The sequence below is a fragment of the Balaenoptera ricei genome, chromosome 11 (assembly GCF_028023285.1).
Source record: "Balaenoptera ricei isolate mBalRic1 chromosome 11, mBalRic1.hap2, whole genome shotgun sequence".
Classification (NCBI taxonomy): Eukaryota; Metazoa; Chordata; class Mammalia; order Artiodactyla; family Balaenopteridae; genus Balaenoptera; species Balaenoptera ricei.
The window spans coordinates 46,630,022-46,652,280 of NC_082649.1; the positions used below are offsets into that span (position 1 = coordinate 46,630,022).

General features: G+C 38.0%; 1 protein-coding gene across 1 annotated transcript in view; it reads left to right on the plus strand.

The window, feature by feature from the left end:
* The first annotated feature begins 481 nt into the window (after positions 1-481).
* KHDRBS2 (KH RNA binding domain containing, signal transduction associated 2) overlaps positions 482-22,259 on the plus strand; it is a 720,740-nt gene continuing 698,962 nt past the window's right edge. The window contains exon 1 of the mRNA XM_059937548.1: positions 482-647. Coding sequence (XP_059793531.1) covers positions 557-647 — 91 coding nt within the window. The 5' untranslated portion in view covers positions 482-556. The remainder of the gene's footprint in view (positions 648-22,259) is intronic.

A 22,259-nucleotide genomic window follows, 5' to 3' on the forward strand; every position in this document is an offset into this window, starting at 1 on the left:
CACCTCAGCAGAAGACAAGGAGGGCTCCACACAACTGGGCATGCTTAATAACCAGGGAGGGCTCTGGCTGTGAGAAGAAAGCGCTTGCACCTTCCGCGCTCCCCTCCCCTCTCCTGCTGCCTCCTGCCACTCAGGCGACCCGACTTGCGGCGAGGTCCAGTGAGGGCCCGCGGTCTCGCGGGGTCCCACCTCTCGCGGTACCCTCTCCAATCAGCGTTGGGCAGAGGCGGGACGCGCCCTGTGCCCGCCTCTCCAGTTCAGGCTGCTGGTACGAGCCGGGCTGGGCGCGAGCGAGGGACTGAGGCAGTACGGGTCGGGAGGCGCGGGGCCGCGCAGCCCGACGGCGGGGGCGGGCGCGGCGCGGGACCGGAGAGGGCGCCAGACCCCGGGCCGCGGCGGAGGGAGGAGGGAGGCGGGAGGAGGAGGCGGGAGGAGGGAGGCGGGAGGAGGGAGGCGGGCGGCGGGCGGCGGGCGGCGGGCGAGCAGGGCTGCCGGCGACCTGCGTCCGAGCGCGCGGAGCCCTGCGCCTGGCCGGGGTCGGTCCGAAGTCCGCGCTATGGAAGAGGAGAAATACTTGCCTGAGCTGATGGCAGAAAAAGATAGCCTGGATCCATCTTTTGTGCACGCCTCGCGCCTGCTAGCCGAAGGTAGGACTTGCTCCCCAGGTGGACACAGACAGCTGGCCCCTGTCACCGCAGCGGGGTTCGGGGAGCGGAGTTGGGGAGGACGCCCGCCTCCTTCGCGGAGACTGTCCCCTACGGTGCTCGACCCAGAGCTGCGGACAGAGCAGGTCCCCGGGCGGCGGATGCTCCCTCTCTCCCTCCGCAGCTGAATTTGGGGAGCCCGGAGCTGCGAGCTCTGTGGCGATGGAGACGTGCCCGGTTAGGATCTTTGATGGAGAGACGTGAGGAGCTACGCGGTCCACTGGGATATCTTCACTCTGCAGAGGGAAGGGAAATCAATTTCGAGTGAATAGTGATCAATGTAGTGTTTTAAGAGCTTCTTAGCTACAAATCAGCATTTCATTTCTTTTTCTTTTTCTTTCTTTATTTCTTTCTGTCTTTCTTTCTTTTCTTTCTTTCCTTTTCTTTCTTTTTTGTTCTTTTTCTTTCTTCTGCTTGGTAAGCGATTTTGATGTTCTTTAGTCTAATTACAGTCTTTCCTATGGAAAGTCTTAGAATTAACCTAGATTAAATTCTGCGTGTTCTTTTATGTTTGTGAACGTGGAAGAGGCTAAAGTGCTTATCGGTTTATTTGAAGTGTGATGATTGCGTGCTCTGGGAGATGCTGATCCCTGGGAACGCTCCACAGTTGATCAACTGTTTTACCAAGTGTGCATTTTCTTTTGTGTACCTGTAATGTTAAAAGAGATTTCATTCCCAGAGGAACAGAAATGTCTTGTCTTTTGCGTTCTTTTGAAAGGTCGTTTAAACACACACACACACACACACACACACACGAACATGAACTTTTGTATGACAGAAGTATTAACCAAATTACTTCATTTATCTTCAAATAATGCTGTCTAACTGCTAAAGGTACTCAAGATATCTGTAGCAGTCTACACCTGTCTTTTTTAAAACAACTCTAGATTTTTTTTTTCTTGATGAATGCCTCATTAATAATAAACTGCTTCATCATCAAATTGACTACAATGCAGTTTTGTAGCTTAGGTTCTTATGAACTTACCTATAGTAAAACTAAAAGTAACAATTTTCTCTTCCTCAGCCCTTAAGCATTAAAGGAAATGTTTTCTTTTTCGAGATTTAGTTGTACATGGAAGGAAAAATTCTAATCCTCCATGTATGAGTCAAATAGTCATTAGGTTTATTTAAATGTTTTATTGATGGATTATTATTTAGAAAAATAAAGTGTCAGGTGTTTTTCTATTTTGTATACTAAGTAATTAAGAAAAGCTTTATAATTGAAATATTGAATGTGTGAAACAACTAAACTTTTTCAGGGAACAAGTTGGTTTTATAGAGGATTTAGGACAGAAAATGCAATCATGCTTACTACTTTCTTGGTTACTGAATGAAAAAAAAAAAAAAAATAGAACCTGAAGTTGAAAATGAAAGTCAATTAAAAAATTAAACTCTCCCTCTACTCTATTAAAAAATAAAGATAACTACATAAAAATAATAGGAATATTGTAAGTTACTGGGTAAATAAATGATTAAGATTGTTCAAAATGATTAAAAATGCGGTTAAAAGTCTTCTTAAATCATTTACTTCAATATATTTTCCAGAAGTGCCTTCATTTAGCTGATAATGCTTTAAAATGGAAAAAAGTTACACATTGATCATTTTCTCAGACCTGCTAATTGGACTTCTTTTGGGGACAGCAGACTTGATTAATTCATCAGTCATTAATGAGAGTTAGTGTACTGAAAACTGCCAAACTACAGCAATGTGTGTGAGGAGCCCTAAATAGAGAGTGCAAGTATTTCTGCAGCTGGTAAAACAGTCAGAGAAGGCGTTGCACCTGGTTCCTTAACATTTTTTTTTTCCTCAGGAACTTCATTTCTTGATACTTAGGAACATGTTCCTATGTACTTTGTAATTTAATTTTTTCCCAGTAGGGGGAAGCATGTTCTGCTTCTGTAAAGAATTAGGAGGAAAAAGCTCCTAAATAGAGAGAAAAACATCTAAGTAAGAAACAGAGAGAGGTGTCCAAATTTCAGAGGAATCATAATGAGGAAAAGAGGATGGAGGAGGTGATGATAATAATCTTGAGTATATAAAGAGATAGGCCAAAAGAGACACAAGACTTAAATTCTCTAATTGTACCTGAGGCTCTTTATATGTGCTTATTGAAGAGTGTCCTTTTGAATCTCTAATAAACCTTAACATACATTTTACATTATAGATCTTTCATTATCTTTTCAAAGGCCATCTGCCTAGATTCTTAAGTCTTGTTTCGGATCTCTATAGGAGAGTGTTGTTGAGATAATTTTATTTCTCACCCCTGGAAATGTACTGATTGAAGGCAGCAGCTATAAATAAACCTGACACAGATGTTCATTTGGAAAGAAGGTGCTCAGTGAAGTACATTTCAGCCAGCACTGTGCAGACCGTCTCAAGACTGAGTGAGTAATAAAAATGATCCAGATGCTTCAGTTCTTCGGAATGATTTTCTGGAAGCTAATACATACAAGGGCAGTGATGTAAACCAATGAGCTTTCACAGTGATTTATTTTGCTTTTTTGATTGGTGGTAGATGCAAATCAGTGCTCAATTGTGACTACTTCACTTAGAATTGAAGGCCATAGGGTTAAAAGTGCTAGTTTGTTGGTTATTTTGTTATTTTTGTTGTAGTTTGTTATTTCACTTGTTCCTGCTGTGTACTTTCAGTAGGAATGATTCTGAGAAAGTTAAAGGAAGAGCCCAAACATTTTATGTATTGTGTTGTTACTTAGAAAAATCTTGAATACTGTGGTTTGAAGAGTATAATATGTTTAAGTAGTTAAAATAATTTTCTTCTGTGATTATAATATTGTTTAATTACCTATTTGTATGGAAGGTGCTTTGGAGTATGATAAAACAGCAAATTCAGCATGATCCTTGAAGTTCCACTCAGCCTCTGAATTTGCTTGCCAGATGAAATTAGACGAGGTTATTTATATCTGTGATACTGCTGGGAAGTGCACTAAACTGTGAATCCAGATACCTGGATTTTAATTCCACTTTTGCCTAAACTGAATCTTGGTAAATTTCCCTTCCCTGGGCCAGTTTCCTTGTCTCTCAAATTGAGGAGTTGGACTAGATTTCTTTGTAATTCTAATGAAGTCTGCGACTACTGCTGATGCAAAGGAGTGGTGTTTGTGTATTCAGAATACCAAAATCAGTGGCTGAATATTTTGGAAACTTTTTTCATTCTTTCTTAGTTTAATGATTAATAATACATTTATTGCATTATAATGCAATTTGAAGCATAAACATTATTTTGGGCACTGGGGACAGATTTATGTTTTTACGTTTACTGAACCATTCTCAAGGCTTGGGAGCTAAAAATGTATATGCATGGAAATATTCTTGTTTGCAGTAAAGCATGCCTGTCTGCTGATATAGAGCTGTTCAAATTTATAGATTCAATTATGACGATTCCATACCTTTAAGAGGATTAATAAATTCTTGTCCAATTGAGAGTGTTTTGGGTTCTCTGGCTGGCAAGATTTCCTAACCTGAATTCTTCACAAATATTGGTAGATTCATCATTGTTTTGATTGACTGATCATATGATGAAGTCAAATATTGCCAAATATCCCAACAGTTCAAGGGATTTTTAAAAAACTCTGGGTGCTTTTTTCAAATTTTGGTGAAAAGCTTGCCCTTCCATCTAGGATTGGCCTGTTTGCAGGTGTGGATGAATGAGAGGAACATGGATTAATAATTTATCACAAATGCTGACTGTAGTGATTTAACTACATTTAAATTTTCAGTAAGGATCATTTTTAAACTCAGAATGTATTCCTTGAAATATTTTCCATAAAACATGGTGAGTTCTTAAGTTAAAGAAAGGTATTGGTATAATGTCTAAAACCAACTTCTGATAAAAAATAGTATTCATGTGACTTTTCCTTTGATTGATGTAATCTCTTTTCTCTCCCAATAAATTTGGGATAATCTTATTTATGTTTCTTAAATAAAAACAAAAATTGGCAAAAAAAAACCCTAAAACTAAGTTAAAGGTACCTTTGATCTGCAGTTAAAACACATTTATCATACAGTGGAGAAATTCTGCTTTAGCAAACAAAACACTTGGGATGGAGTGTTGACACCCCTGCCAACTGTGAAATAAAGGATATTTCATTTATTTCCTTTCTGATTCTCAGTTTCTTCACCTGTAAAACAGCAAAACGAATATCCACCAGCCAGGGTTCTTTTAAAGTTAAAAAATGCTGTTTGTGACTATGTAAGCTGTATTTTAAAATAGGAATTTTTGTACAACTAAAACAAAAACATAAGCAGAAATTCTACAAATATAAGATGATGCTTTTAAGACTTTCCTTAATGTTTTAATGGCATTGTGGACTTGACCTCAACTTGAAGCTTGATTTTGTAATAAAATGAGCACTGACTTAACTCTCTGAATCACTGCTGAGTGAAATTTGAACTCATACACCAAATTATGAAATAAATTATCAATCTTATAAAAGATGATTCCAACGAGAGATTTTAAAATATCGTGTTCCCTCCGTCAGTGGTCGGTCACTTGCCCGTGTCTGACTTGAGCCTGGTTAGCCCAGGACCTGGGTCTCTCGAGGCTCATTCCACACCTGCTTGGCCTCCTCATCAGGCCACATGTCCGTCACTCTGGGCAGCTGGCTTCATCCTCCTTTTCATCAAGGGAAGTGGATCTCTGTCTTCCGAAGTTCTTCAGCCTCCTACCACTTAAAAAATTCCATAGTCCTTTCATTCCCAGAGGGTGAAATTAATTGTTTTGTTCAAGGCTGACTTGTTCACAGCATCCTTAATCCCAGCACCCATCATCCCCTCCAGGTCTGGCCTATTATTGTATCCTTTCTTCAGTAGTTCCAACGTCTTCCTCCCCAGCTTTCCTTGGAGCAGCCTGTAAACATGATTCAATCGGAATCACTTAAAAAAAATAGAATACTTGTTTCACTTGCTGAAAGTAATAAAAATAACCTCTCTTGACAATTTTTCTCCTTTGTTTCCTTCAAGTTTCTGATGCCATGAGTCCATACAGCTGCTCACTTTCTCAATTTACCTTCCACAGGTCCTCCATCTCGCTGCAGTCCTCATCATTGTCTTGAAACCAGAGGCTCCTGTGAGAATCATCTAATTGCCAAATCCAGTAAAATGTGTCTGACCTCTCATCAGGGCACTTGGCTGCACTTTCCACTATTGTTCTTCTCCCAATTTCTTGGCTTCTCCCTTGGTTTACAAGCACTACACACTGTTGGTTTTTCTCTTCTGTCTCTATTACCAGTGCTCACCATCCTCCCTCTCTCTCCTCCCCACCCCAACACGTACACCCTGTCAGAGTGGTTCATTCAAGATCAGAGTATGACCATGTCACGCCTTTAAATGCTATTGTCATAGGCAGGCCACCTCTGACAGCAGGCCAGCAGAGGGAGGGGGTGCTGCCTGCCTGGATGCTTCTGGGGCAGGGAGAGTCCAGGCTCCCCCAGGCGCCTAGGGGAGGGAGGGAGGGGCCCCTTGTTGCTGTTCCTGTGTGGTCTTTAGTGACACCGAGAGGGGTGGGGAGGAGTTCCAGCAGGAGTGAAAGATTCTCTGACACCCCCTGGCTTGGAGGGGAGAGGATGCATTGGTCCTGCTCCTGAGGGTGGACATCCGGGTCTCCACGTGGCCTCTGTCCCCACTGCCGGTGGTATGGAAGCGCTGTTGCCTAGTCAGTCCCCCTGCCTCCCCCCAGAGGGAAGGGGTGCCCCTTCACAGTGGAGAGAGGCTGGACGCCCAGGCTCCCTATTTAATTTTTCTTGATGGGGGTGAGCGTGAGACACCGGTTTTTGGGTTTGGTTTTGTTTTCTGTGTTGTTTGGCTGGGGAAGGATGTTTGTTGTCTAAAAGTTTTCTGTCTTGCAAGGTTGCCCTCTTTCTAGTCCTGTGGCTGGGGAAGGATGTTTGTTGTCTAAAAGTTTTCTGTCTTGCAAGGTTGCCCTCTTTCTAGTCCTGTGGCTGGAGAGAGCAGGCTTTGCTTGAGCCTTTTTTTGGTCTCCTTCTGTTGATGTTCCTGGGTTTCCAACCTTTCCAGCTCCCACTTTGGCATATATGAAACACAAGAAAAACTAGCAAAACCACTGCCTGAGTCACATGGTACCCAGCCAGCCTGCCTTCTTCCTGCCCCCTTCCACAAAGTGTTCTGTGTTTATTTTATATATAATATCCAGTCTCCATTCATTTGTGTTTTAATTTATTTCTTTATAAGATTTTCTTTTGAAGGCAGGTTCAGTCTTGTACATTAATATTTCATTATGTAAGAATGAGCATGACCAGGATAAATCCATCTGGATAATGGACACAATATCTGATCAAAATTTTTGGTTTCTATTAAGTATACAATCTAGATTGGAGCTCTGTGTTCCCATGGCAGCTGTAGAAGGAGGGAAGTTTTAGAGATGGTTTTTAGAAACCCTTGGAGATGACTCTCTAGTGTCACCAGCCTTTCCTGTGTCCTTATTTGTTTGAACATTTGATTTGATCCCTTTTCTTGTCTGAATACAGATTATAAGAAATGTAGCTTAATCGGAATTATATCCTGACACCAGTTGGTTTCTTTAAATGGTGAATTTCAATAAAATAAGTATGATATAGAAATATATATATTTTTAAAAATAATAGAGTACTGGTTAATAGCTGATCTTCCAAAGGAATGTTAGCAGATACCCATGTTATATGACTTCTTCATTTTCTCCAGTGGAGAGTTCTGAAATAATTGCATGTTTTATTTGTCAAAAAGTTGAGAGGTCACAGCCAAGTATCTTGTTGCACAATTGTTTTTAACTGTTTTGGGAAGCAAATCATTTGTAGTGTGTCCTCCATTGCTTACCTTACCCTCAGGAGCACTACTTCCAAAAAATTTTTGCAGTAGAGAGAGATAATAAACATTCAAGAACACCTGAATGACAAAGTTTTCGGTCCTTTACTATAGATGCACTTATAGTTTAGCTACAGTTTGGGGGATGAGTCCTGTGGGGCAAGGACTCAATGACCCTTGACTATGTGATCGCACGTGCCCTTGAATGTGAGTTGGTAACACCGGTCCTCAGTATGTGTTATTGGTATATGAAGAGGTATCAGATGTTATAACAGTGCATGGTAAGAGCTGCTGGGGTTTACAGACTGCTGGTGTCACAGAGATTCCGAGGAAGTCACGGTGATTGTAGATCTTCATTCTCAGGGTCACTTTGTCAACATTGGTGAGGAGATACTCTTTGTCACGCAGTGTACTGGATGCTGACACGCCTACCACAATGCATCCACTCGCCAATCCTATGAGATAGTTACTAGCATTACCCTATCTTACAAATGAGAAAAATTAAGAATTAGAGAAGTTAATTTATCTCAGATCACACAGCAAATAAATTATAAAGCTGAAACCCAGGCTTTCTTACCCAGAGGCAGGTGTACTGGTTACAGCATCCTCTCTCCCGTGGGAGAGACACTGCTTCAGGCAAGCTTTGCAGGAAGGTCAGATATTAACATGCAAAGTACTTTGAGGAGATCAGCGTGGTGGTCATCATTCACTTCTGAAATATGTTCCTGAATGCAAGTATTGGATGAATTCTTCCACAGCGTCTTTAAATAAGTATAGTATATAAAAGGCAAATACATTTATAAATGGGGAAATTTACCTTAGTACAGAATTGGGTTCAGGATTATCGAGGGAGCCTACATTTTCAGTGTCTTGCATCGACTGTTGTTTCTGAGGGAGTTTAGTGGTGAGATGGTGAAGAGCAGGAGAACACTTTTTTTTCTTTTTTTGGATCCAAAAGAGGGATTGGAGAACTTTGTGTGATTTGCTGAGACTTTTTCTTTCCATGTTTTTTTTTAAGAGAACTGCTTACATTTGCCAAATTCTTCTAGGAAGGAAGAACAACCATAGGTCCTCTCTTGTGTCTTGAGGGAGTGTCGGTTTTGTTTAAAATTTGGGAGTTGAGTAGAGTTCACATGTGGTCAGAAACTGAGAACCGGTTTCACCAGCATGGCCTGAGTCAAATGTTATCTATAGGTAATGAGGCTTTAGGATTTAATGACTTTGAAACAGATTGGTCTGTATTATTACACTTTTATCAGGAATGGCACAGTTGATGCCCATTTCCTTCAAAACATTGAAGATTAGATTTTACCTTCTAATAGAAAAGCAGAATGAACATGTTTTCTCTCGGGTATAGCTATTTTTAGCAGGTTCATTGTATGTCAGAAAATGATAGACCCTGATGCAACTCAGGAGACAGAGCCTCAGTGATGGAAACTCAGTAGAGGCTGAAGGAGAAGAAATCTGTTCATTTTGAGAAGAAAGGGATGACTAGAGTAATAGCTGCTTTTCTTGAACATATACTGTGGGTCACGTCCTTACATTATATCCAAAAAGGCAGGTAATATTGTCCCTATATTATGGGAAAGATAAAGAGGCAGATTAGAGGATAACCTAATCCATTTGGATTTTTTAAGTAATAAATCAGAGGTTAAGTAAATGTCCAACTATAATGTGAAAGTCTCAGAAAGCAACCATTAAACATTGAAACACTAAACAGTATTGCAGAATATGACTTGTTTAAGGAAATACCAAGATCTTGCTTTGAACAACTTTTAGGAGAGTTAAATATCTGTTACTAGAGAATTTGTTTCCTTTAAAATAATTTTCTTTAGGAAATTTAAGGAATTTGATTTTTAGAAATTTGATTTACGTGTAGCAATATACTCATTGTATAAAAGAAGACTATAAAATGAAAACAATAACATGAATACAAAACAGAATACAGTTCTTACTGTATATTTAAGCATGTAAATGTGAGTGTTAAATTGAATTAAGTATCATCCATATCTCCACATAGTCTGTTTTTCTTCTTAGAAGCCAAAAACTAGAAGCTGCCTTTTTATCCATCTAAGATCTGGTGCAAGAGGGGGCCTTTAAGGAATTGTGTGAAGATGAAAGTCATTTGATGTGCTGAGGCAGATGGCAATTTATTATATGTGATTGTTTTGGAATGGACTTCTTGAGGATAGATGTCTCTGTAGTAAGCTAGTATTCTGAAATTAGTGAAAGATTGGAAATTATATCATATCCATATAAGGAAAATCTGGTAGAAGAAAGCGTTATGATAATTAAAAGCCATTTAATGGAATTAGATGAGGTGATACGTATTCAGAATGAAGTACAATAAGCCAAATGGTTTCTCTTTGAGTAAATGAGCAGACTGTATGTGTGTGTGTGTGTGTGTGTGTGTGTGTGTGTGTGTGTGAAGCATATACGAAACAGGTGATAAATAAGAAACAGTACAGACTTGGTCCAATTGGTTGCTATTATCTGTTCTCTGTATTACTATCTGAGACCTACTTTTAGGTGGAGGAGAGGACAGAGTTACAGGCAATTAAATATGCAATCTCCATAGGATCTGAGAAATGCAACGACAAGGCAAATAGTTGATGCTTTAGGAGCCCACAGAGATCATGGGCGGCCTCAGTGGGAAGGGCCATGTTAGTTGAGATCTAACACAGAAGTAGGATATGGTGGAGATTCAGTGAAGAAGGGGTTATAATCTGGGAGAATCATACATGGATACAGCAAACATCTCCAAAGCCTGAAAAGAAAGAGAACATTTTTTTGAATAGGTAGAAGTTAAGTGTGATATTATGATTTACAATAAGATATCTATCTATCTATCTATCTATCTATCTATCTATCTATCTATCTATCTATCTATCTATCTATCTATTTGATCATCTTACCTGTTTCTGGCCAGAGCTCCTAAAACTCTTGATATTTCCTAAGTGAAGAGAGCTGTAAAGGTGCCTTTTGTAATATAAATAAGGTGACTTTTTGAAAAGCCCCTAGGTAACTTAAAGATGGGGGCTGGTTGCCAGGAGACCCAACTGGTAATTAGAGGGTAGGAACTTTCAGTCCTACCTCTCCTTCCCACCCCCCAGACCTTTGGGGAGAGGGGCTAGAGCTTGAATCAGTTGCCAGTCGCCAGTGATTTAATCATCCGTGCCTATGTAATGAAACCTTGATAATAACATAGAAGGACTGGATTCAGATTTCTTCCAGATTGGTAGCACGTGGAGATCTAGGGAGAATGCTGAGCTCCGAAAAGGCTTGGAAGCACTGCGCTCTTTTCCAGACCTGCTCTGTGCATCTCTTCCACCCGGCTGTTCCTGAGTGTATCACTGTAATAAACAGATGTTCTAGTAAGATGCTTCTCTGAGTTCTGTGAGCTTCTCTAGCAAATTAATTGTCCCCAAGGAGAGGGGGGGCCATGCGAACCTCTGGTTTACAACCAGTAGGTTAGAAGTACAAGTAACAGCCTGGACTTGCAACTGTCATCTGAAGCACAAGAAAGGGGTCGTTGGAATTGGGTCGAGGAACCCAACAGATTAAATATGCTTGGAAAATACAGTAAAAGAGAAAGCATGTAGAAAAGTGGGTCTAAAGAGAATGGTAAACGCTTATCACACATGTCTTGTAAACTATGTTAAGAAGTTTAGAGTTGTCGACTGTAAAAACTGCACAATCTAAAAGAACATTTATATAAAGTTGAAGAAAAAAGTGATTTATGATAATAGAAATCAGAATAGTGGTTGCCAAAGGAATGCAGAGTCATGGTAAAGCTGTATAAGGAGAGTCTCTGGGCTGATGGAAATGTTCTCTATTCTTGTCAAGAGCCCTGCATATACAGCTTATACAGTTATCACAACTCATCAAATTGTAAACCTAAAAACTGCATTTCACGATTCATAAGATTTGCCTCAATTTTTTTTAAAAAAACAAAGTGGAGTAAAGAAAAGAATCTTCATTGATTTCTGCTGTTGGATAAATACTGCAGGTAAACTTGCAGAGGATTCATGAGATGATTGATGATTGATCCGTGGTATAGTTGACAAGAGCCTGTGTCATAGATGAGGAAGCAAAGGCTCAAACAGATTTAGAAATTGGCCCAGAGTCACAAAGCAGCCAAATGGCAGATCTAGGAATCAAACACTAGTGTTTTGACATCACCTACTGTGTTCTTTCTGTTATAACAGTAGCTCTCAAATAATTTTTATCACATTCCAGGGTAAGAAATACCACACACACACACATACACACACACACACACACACACACACACACACAAATAAGTGTTTCATAAAGTAATGCTTAACCTTAAAATAAATAATTAAAGTTTTGCATATGCAAATGTCTTCTTTCAGATCCAACATAGTTAAAATTTCCTCCAGTGCCAAAACAAATCTTGGAAAGATAATACATACATCTTTTCACACTACAATGTCAATTAGTTTGGAGAAATGCTCATAATACAAGCTTAAAGGATCTAAATGTCCAGCACATTCTGGTGCCCATCTCATGCTCACTGTGGATCACTGATCAGAATGGAGGCAGTAAATTTCTACATTGACTGTAGAATCACAAATTCATGGGGAAAATGTATCAAGAAGGTGGCAGTGGTCAACGAAGTCACATGTGACAACAAGTCCTAAGAACCCTCAAAGAAAAAAGTAGGTGCATGCGATAGATGCGGGATTAGGAAAGACTCAGAAGCTCAAAGAGTATGCACTCTTCCTTCTTCTTAAGTTCAGCATAGTCTTGAAAGTTATCCATGTTGCTACATTTATCAAGTTTATTTTTCCTTGCTGAGTAATGTTCCATTGTATCAATATCTCACAATTTGATTATCCAGTCTCTTGTGAATGGACATCTGGGCTGTTTTCAGGGATAGCTTATTATGCTTATTATGAATAGGCTGCTATGAATGTTCATGTGCAAGATTTTTGTGGACATGCATTCTCTTTACATAAAACAGAATTGCTGGGTCTTAGAATGTGTGTGTGTGTGTGTGTGTGTGTGTGTGTGTGTATGTGTATATATGGTAAACCTTATTTATATTATATGGGATTGCAAAATAATTTCCTAAAGTGGTTGCACTGTTTTATCTCTCAGCAGCATTGTATGAATACTCTGGTGGTTCTACTTGCTTGCCAGTACCTGAAGTTCTCAGTCTTAACAACAGCTATTCTAGTATTTCAAGTGGTAACTTATTGTAGTTTTTGTTTGTTTGTTTGTTTGAATCTTTTTTAAATTTTATTTTTTTATTGAGTTATAGTTGATTTACAATGTTGTGTTCGTTTCTGATGTACAGCAAAGTGTTTCAGTTATTTTTATATTTTTTTTTCAGATTTTTTTTCTATTATAGGTTATTACAAGATACTGAGTATAGTTCCCTGTGCTATACAGTAGGTCCTTGTTGGTTATCTATTTCATACATAGTAGTGTGTATATGTGAATCCCAAACTCCTAATTTATCCCCCCCTTTCCCCTTTTAATATGCAATTCCTTGATGATTAATGATGTTGAACATGTTTTCAAATGCTTTTTGGCCATTTGTATCTGTTATCTTACTTGAAACAATTGGTTAGAATACTGACAAACTTTTAATTGGATTGTTGGTCTTTTTATTGTTGGTGGAGTAATTTGTATATTCTGGATTTGCATCCTTTGTGAAGTATACATACTGCAAATATTTTCTCCCAATATGTGGCTTAGCTTTTCATTTTCTTAAGTGTCTTTTGAAGAGCAGAAGCTAATTTTTTTCTGAAGTCTAATTCATTGTTTTTTTTCTTATACTTTAGTGTTGTGTCCTCCCTAGGAAATCTTTGCCTACCTCAAAGTCACAAAGGGTCTTCTCAATATTTTTTTCTAGAGGCTTTATGGTTTTAGCTTTTAAGTATAGGTTTATGACACATCTTGAGGTAACTTTTGTATATGGTGTCAAGATAGGGTCAAAGTTCTTATTTTTTTTTAAGATTTAAATATCCAGTATCATTTACTGAAAAGATTTTCTTTTGCTCATTATCATGTTTAAAGTGTTAAAAGATATAGTATAGTGTTTAAGCACATAAAATCTAGAGAAATAAAGATCATAGTGTCTAAGTATATGTGAACTGTCTGCAATATTGACCCTCAGTATGTTTATTACAATACAAAGGGAACAATGGCTGCCTTAGAATGATTAAGCATGACATGTTTTTCGACTGTGCTTTAAAATTATATATAGCTATATGAATTTTTTGCCATTTCCTCAGAATTTAGAACATAATCTTTTAAGAACATTATGAATACCCTTTCCTTACTGTAACTGAGGAGGAGACTAGCCATCCCAGAGGCCTTGAAGTTTACTGACTCTGACAAGGACAGCATTCTTTCAATAAAGTAGTAAGGTACTTGCTGCTACTCAGCAGTAGTGATATCTAGTAAAATTTGAACAATTGCCCTGTCCTCACTAGCAAAGTAGGTTCTAGAATCACAAAATAGTGGGTAAAGTAGATGCATTAAACATTTTATTTAAAAAAAGACCATGTAATTTTAGATAGTAGGTTATATGCTTTTTCTATTTTTGCAGGTAAAAAATATATTGTACAGAAACAATACACTGTACAGAATTGACAGACCTACCCTGGGTAAAATAGGTACACCTGCAGATGAACAACTGGGACCAACATCTCCATCCACAGTGATAGCCCATTGATACCTCTTGATCATCAGTGGCATATTAAGAGCCAGCATCGCAATTACCCTGAAATGTGACATAGTTTTGGAAACTGCCCGAGGGCATAAGTGACTGGTGACTTTAGATTAATCCCTAAAGCACAGGTACCATACCACTATGATTTCGTAAACACGCAGGTGCCCATCGTGTCAACACTAATAGCCAAAAAGAAGATTTAACAATGATCCAGACTGACACAGTACATCAGTGCTGGATTCTGACAAGGTAATTCTTGGGGGAAGGCTACTCCCTGAAGGGAAATGGTTGTGCTCTGGGTTTTAGAAATAGGGATGTAGTGGACAATTTCTGTTTGGATCTGGACAAGAAGTAAAATGAATTTACATGCCATCAAGTGAGATAGCCTTGTGAAGTACTGAAGTCTGTTCCTATGGGGGTATTTAAAACCTCCTATAGAAAATTGAGAAAAGGAAAAATAACTATTTTGTTTTTCTCAAAAGATATATGTTGATACTTCCTTGGAAATGGAAGTTTGGATTAGATGATTTATGAATATCAATTTTATCCCATATTTTAAAAATTTCATAGTATCGGACAATATTTCTTTATTTACCATAAAGGAAAACTGCTTTTGAAATTTGTCTGAACATGAAATGTTAGAGTGTATGATTTATGTTAAATAATAGTTTATAGATATATTTAAATCCCTGAAAGAAAATGCCTTTTTTATATATGTATCAGACTTTCACAATATTAGTTTTAAGATCCACATTAGGTGAATAAGGAGAGAAAAAAAGTCTCTAAAGTGTCTGATGTTTACTGTTAGTAGCTCATTTTGACCACTTCCAATTAGAAATGAAAAAATAAGTACAACTTTCTTAGATGCAATTCACTTTCTAGTTCCTGATGACTGGTATCATATAATTGATGTTTCACAAGACTCCCTAAGTTTGTTTTGACCCATATTCTCTTAAAACCCTGACCCGCTTCTTCAGGGCACTGAATTACTCACCCTTGTTCACTTGGCTGCTGCCAAAGGGATCAGAGCAGCCACCCGACTTTTTCTGGTGAGAAATTGGCATTAAAGGAAAGAGGTCACCCAGTTTGGGTTGGTTCCTGGTACAGGGGAAAAGTAGACTCTAAGGTTGCAAGTCTGTTCTTCAGAACAAAACAGATACACAGACTGAGGCCATTCCAAGGAGGTCTTTCCAGGGCCCCAGCTAACCTTACTTCCTTGAGAAGCCCCAGGATTTTTCCAAGATACACACTTTTCTGATAATTATTTAAGGTGGCTCTGATTGTTTATGTTATTTGCAACCAAAATAACTTTGACTAAGGGAAAACAGAACTGATCTTAGGATAATAGCAATCTTTTTTTTTTCCTCCCTCCCTCCCTCCCTCCCTCCCTTCCTTCCTTCCTTCTTCCCTCCCTCCCTCCCTTCCTTCCTTATATAGCAGGTTCTTATTAGTTATCTATTTTATACATATTAGTGTATATATGTCAATCCCAATCTCCAAATTCATCCCACCACCATCACCCCCCTACCCTGCGCTTTCCCCCTTTGGTGTCCATACATTTGTTCTCTACGTCTGTGTCTCTGTTTTTGCCTTGTAAACTGGTTCATCTGTACCATTTTTCTAGATTCCACATATATGCGTTAATATACGATATTTGTTTATCTCTTTCTGACTTACTTCACTCTGTATGAAAGTCTCTAGGTCCGTCAACGTCTCTATAGATGACCCAATTTCATTCCTTTTTATGGCTGAGTAATATTCCATTGTATATATGTACCACATCTTCTTTATCCATTCGTCTGTCAGTGGGCATTTAGGTTGCTTCCATGACCTGGCTATTGTAAATAGTGCTGCAATGAACATTGGGGTGCATGACTCTTTTTTTTTTTTTTTTAATTTAACCTTACTTCCTATTTTAGAAAATATAGTTTTTACACATAATTTAAGCAAAATGATGTAAGCAAGCATAAAAATATGAAGTTCAGCGTGAGTATACTATTTTGTTGAACAAGTTGGGCGCACAGAAAATAATGAGAAAAGAACCTGAACCTTTTCTATCACTCTCCATTTATCTTATTCTGCAAGATGAATTTTTCCCTGTCTTTCTAGAAGAAAACTAGGGCACATTCTATATTCTTCTGATGATTCTCAAATAATAAAAGAGATTTTTAGGCACTTCTAGTGATAAAGACAACTTGAGTTCAATAATTAACATGCATCTTTATTCTGGCTTGTTGTTTTCAACTCCTTGGTTGATGCCTAGATATCTGGAGGTACACCTCTAGGTGCTTTCTATTGAGGTTTCTCCTCCCCTTAGCAAGCTGTCTTGAAGAGTTCTATGCAACCCATGCTAACTCCCTACAGTTCATAGCTCTTACCTGGTACATGGGGTATGTGTTCTAAGCAACCTTTAAATTAGCTTTATTTTGTTTTCAGAAAAGCATACACAACAAATTCTCATGATATTCATTAGGATAGGCTAAACTGCTATAAAAATGACTCAAAAGTATAATGGCTTAACACAAAATTAGTTTATTTCTTATTCACATAACCATTCAAGGTTTTGGGTTTTTTTTTAAGACTTGAGGATGACTCTTTTCCAATCATTCAGTCAAAACCCAGTCATTCCTTTGGGGGCTCCAACAGCATCATAGGGTGTTGCCATGGAGGGTGCCTTGTTGAGATTGGCTCACCACACCCAGGTTCTAGCAGGGAAAAAAGTGAAAGAGAATAAATAGGAAGGAGACTTTTTAAAGTCCTAGACCAGAAACACAACAAAGATCACTTTTTCTCATATTTCATTGTTAGGAATTTAATTATATGGGCATCCCTAAACTGCAGTAGGGCTGGAAAGCATAGTCTGTTGCTGAACCAAGAAGTGTAAGAACAGATACCTCTACTACCAACAATCTTAGTGCTTTATAAAGTATATTTCAGAAAAGTTCAAACATTGATACAAGTAAGGAATGTAGTATAATAAACCTTAATGTATACAGTTTGAAAACATACAGCATTGTGTCAATCTTATGTAATTTAGTCTCTGTCCACTTTTTAAACACAGATCTAACATTATCTCTTTTCACCCATAATACTTCTGTATCTGTCTCTAATCTTTCATGGATTTCCTTTTGAATATATCATTACTATGTAAATTCTCTCAAAAATTAATAATTTAATTATCAGCAACTAATAACAAACCCATATTTAAATTTATCTGATTGGGGAGACCAACTTTGGATATAGACTGTGAAATGGGGGTTGTTGCAGAAATTAACTCGGGATTGAGAAATATAGAAATGGTCACTTTGTGGCCACTTATAGAAGTTTATATATACTTTTGTATCTTGTATTCCTGCAAAGACAGACTAGCAGCATTCAGTAGACTAATGTCAAGATTCTTACAGGGAAACTGTAAGAAAAGCAGGTTCCCAGGTTCTAATTCTGGATATTTGCTTCTGTAAGTCTACGTTGAAGTCTGGGAATAATTAATTCTAACAAGTGCATGACTCTTTTTGAATTACGGTTTTCTCTGGGTGTATGCCCAGTAGTGGGATTGCTGGGTCATACTGTAGTTCTATTTTTAGTTTTTTAAGGAACTTCATACTGTTCTTCATAGTATCTGTATCAATTTACATTCCTACCAACAGTGCAAGAGGGTTCCTTTTCTCCACGCCCTCTCCAGCATTTGTTGTTTTTAGATTTTCTGATGATGCCCATTCTAACTGGTGTGAGGTGATACCTCATTGTAGTTTTGATTTGCATTTCTCTAATAATTAGTGATGATGAGCAGCTTTTCATGTGCCTCTTGGCCATCTGTATGTCTTCTTTGGAGAAATGTCTATTTAGGTCTTCTGTCCATTTTTGGATTGGGTTGTTCGTTTCTTTAATATTGAGCTGCATGAGCTGTTTATGTATTTTGGAGATTAATCCTTTGTCCATTGATTCATTTGCAAATATTTTCTCCCATTCTGAAGGTTGTCTTTTCATCTTGTTTATAGTTTCCTTTGCTGTGCAAAAGCTTTTAAGTTTCATTAGGTCCCATTTGTTTATTTTTGTTTTTATTTCCATTTCTAGAGGAAGTGGATCAAAAAAGATCTTGCTATGATTTATGTCCAAGAGTGTTCTTCCTATGTTTTCCTCTAAGAGTTTTATAGTGACCGGTGTTACATTTAGGTCTTTAATCCATTTTGAGTTTATTTTTGTGTATGGTGTTAAGGAGTGTTCTACTTTCATTCTTTTACATATAGCTGTCCAGTTATCCCAGCACCACTTATTGAAGAGACTGTCTTTTCTCCATGGTATATCTTCGCCACGTTTGTCATAGATTAGTTGACCATAGGTGCGTGGGTTTATCTCTGAGCTTTCTATCCTGTTCCATTTATCTATATTTCTGCTTTTGTGCCAGTACCATATTGTCTTGATCACTGTAGCTTTGTAGTATTGTCTGAAGTCAGGGAGTATTATTCCTCCAGCTCCGTTTTTTTCCCTCAAGATTGTTTTGGCTATTCAGGGTCTTTTTTGTCTCCATACAAATTTTAAGATTTTTTGTTCTAATTCTGTAAAAAATGCCATTGGTAATTTGATAGGGATTGCACTGAATCTGTAGATTGCTTTGGGTACTATAGTCATTTTCACAGTATTGAATCTTGCAATCCAAGAACATGGTATATCTCTACATCTGTTTGTGTCATCTTTGATTTCTTTCATCAGTGTCTTATAGTTTTCTGAGTACAGGTCTTTTGCCTCCTAAGGTAGGTTTATTCTTAGGTATTTTATTCTTTTTGATGCAATGGTAAATGGGATTGTTTCTTGAATTTCTCTTTCTGAGCTTTCATTGTTAGTGTATAGAAATGCACCAGATTTCTGTGTATTAATTTTGTATCCTGCAACTTTACCAAATTCATTGATGAGCTCTAGTAGTTTTCTGGTAGCATCTTTAGGCTTTTCTGTATACAATAGCATGTCATCTGCAAACAGTGACAGTTTAACTTCTTCTTTTCCAATTTGCGTTCCTTTTACTTCTTTTTCTTCTCTAATTGCCATATCTAGGACTTCCAAAAGTATGTTGAATAAAAGTGGCAAGAGTGGACATCCTTGTCTTGTTCCTGATCCTACAGGAAGTGCTTTCAGCTTTTCACCATTGAGTATGATGTTAGCTGTAGGTTTGTTTTATATGGCCTTTATTGTGTTAAGGTAGGTTCCCTCTATGCCTACTTTCTGGAGAGTTTTTATCATAAATAGGTGGTGAATTTTATCAAAAGCTTTTTCTGCAGCTATTGAGATGATTATATGGTTTTTATTTTTCAATTTATTGATGTAGTGTATCACACTGATTGATTTGTGGATATTGAATAATCCTTGCATCCTTGGGATAAATCCCACTTGATCATGGTATATGGTCCTTTTAATGTATTGTTGGATTCGGATTGCTAGTATTTTGTTGAGGATTTTTGCATGTATATTTGTCAGTGATATTGGCCTGTAATTTCTTTTTTTGTGTGGTATCTGTCTGGTTTTGGTGTCAGTGTGGTGGTTGGCCTCATAGAATGAATTTGGGAGTTTTCCTTCCTCTGCAATTTTTTTGAACAATTTCAGAAGAATGGGTGTTAGTTCTTCTCCAAATATTTAATAGAATTCACCTGTGAAGCCATTGGGTCCTGGACTTCTGTTTGTTGGAAGTTTTTAAATCACAGGTTCAATTTCAGTGCTTGTGATTGGTCTGTTCATATTTTCTATTTCTTCCTGGTTCAGTCTTTGGAGATTGTACCTTTCTAACAATCTGTCCATTTCTTCCAGGGCATCCATTTTATTGGCATACAGTTGCTTGTACTAGTCTCTTATGGTCCTTTGTATTTCTGTGGTGTCAGTTGTTACTTCTCCTTTTTCATTTCTAATTCCACTGATTTGAGTCTTCTCCCCCCCCCCCTTTTTTTTTAACATCTTCACTGAAGTATAATTGCTTTACAATGGTGTGTTAGTTTCTGCTTTATAACAAAGTGAATCAGTTATACATATACATATGTTCCCATATCTCTTCCCTCTTGCATCTCCCTCCCTCCCACCTTCCCTATCCCACCCCTCTAGGTGGTCACAAAGCACCGAGCTGATCTCCCTGTGCTATGCAGCTGCTTCCCACTAGCTATCTATTTTACATTTGGTAGTGTATATATGTCCATGACACTCTCTCACTCTGTCACATCTCACCCCTCCCCCTCCCCATATCCTCAAGTCCATTGTCTAGTAAGTCTGTGTCTTTATTCCCGTCTTGCGACTGGGTTCTTCATGGCCTTTTTTTTTTTTTTCTCCTTAGATTCCGTATATATGTGTTAGCATACTGTATTTGTTTTTCTCTTTCTAACTTACTTCACTCTGTATGACAGAATCTAACTCCATCCACCTCATTACAAATACCTCCATTTCATTTCTTTTTATGGCTGAGTAATATTGCATTGTATATATGTGCCACATCTTCTTTATCCATTCATCTGATGATGGACACTTAGGTTGCTTCCATGTCCTGGCTATTGTAAATAGAGCTGCAATGAACATTTTGGTACATGACTCTTTTTGAACTATGGTTTTCTCAGGGTATATGCCCAGTAGTGGGATTGCTGGGTCGTATGGTAGTTCTATTTGTAGTTTTTTAAGGAACCTCCATACTGTTCTCCATAGTGGCTGTATCAATTTACATTCCCACCAACAGTGCAAGAGGGTTCCCTTTTCTCCACACCCTCTCCAGCATTTATTGTTTCTAGATTTTTTGATGATGGCCATTCTGACCGGTGTGAGATGATATCTCATTGTAGTTTTGATTTGCATTTCTCTAATGATTAATGATGTTGAGCATTCTTTCATGTGTTTGTTGGCAATCTGTATATCTTCTTTGGAGAAATGTCTATTTAGGTCTTCTGCCCATTTTTGGATTGGGTTGTTCGTTTTTTTGTTATTGAGCTGCATGAGCTGCTTGTAAATCTTGGAGATTAATCCTTTGTCAGTTGTTTCATTTGCAAATATTTTCTCCCATTCTGAGGGTTGTCTTTTGGTCTTGTTTATAGTTTCCTTTGCTGTGCAAAAGCTTTTAAGTTTCATTAGGTCCCATTTGTTTATTTTTGTTTTTATTTCCATTTCTCTAGGAGCTGGGTCAAAAAGGATCTTGCTGTGATTTATGTCATAGAGTGATCTGCCTATGTTTTCCTCTAAGAGTTTGATAGTGTCTGGCCTTACACTTAGGTCTTTAATCCATTTTGAGTTTATTTTTGTGTATGGTGTCAGGGAGTGTTCTAATTTCATACTTTTACATGTAGCTGTCCAGTTTTCCCAGCACCACTTATTGAAGAGGCTGTCTTTTCTCCACTGTATATGCTTGCCTCCTTTATCAAAGATAAGGTGACCATATGTGTGTGGGTTTATCTCTGGGCTTTCTATCCTGTTCCATTGATCTATATTTCTGTTTTTGTGCCAGTACCAAACTGTCTTGATTACTGTAGCTTTGTAATATAGTCTGAGGTCAGGGAGCCTGATTCCTCCAGCTCCATTTTTCGTTCTCAAGATTGCTTTGGCTATTTGGGGTCTTTTGTGTTTCCATACAAATTGTGAAATTTTTTGTTCTAGTTCTGTGAAAAATGCCAGGGGTAGTTTGATAGGGATTGCATTGAATCTGTAGATTGCTTTGTGTAGTAGAGTCATTTTCACAATGTTGATTCTTCCAATCCAAGAACATGGTATATCTCTCCATCTATTTGTATCATCTTTAATTTCTTTTATCAGTGTCTTATAATTTTCTGCATACAGGTCTTTTGTCTCCTTAGGTAGGTTTATTCCTAGATATTTTATTCTTTTTGTTGCAATGGTAAATGGGAGTGTTTTCTTAATTTCACTTTCAGATTTTTCGTCATTAGTGTATAAAAATGCAAGAGATTTCTGTGCATTAATTTTGTATCCTGCTACTTTACCAAATTCATTGATTAGCTGTAGTAGTTTTCTGGTAGCATCTTTAGGATTCTCTATGTATAGTATCATGTCATCTGCAAAC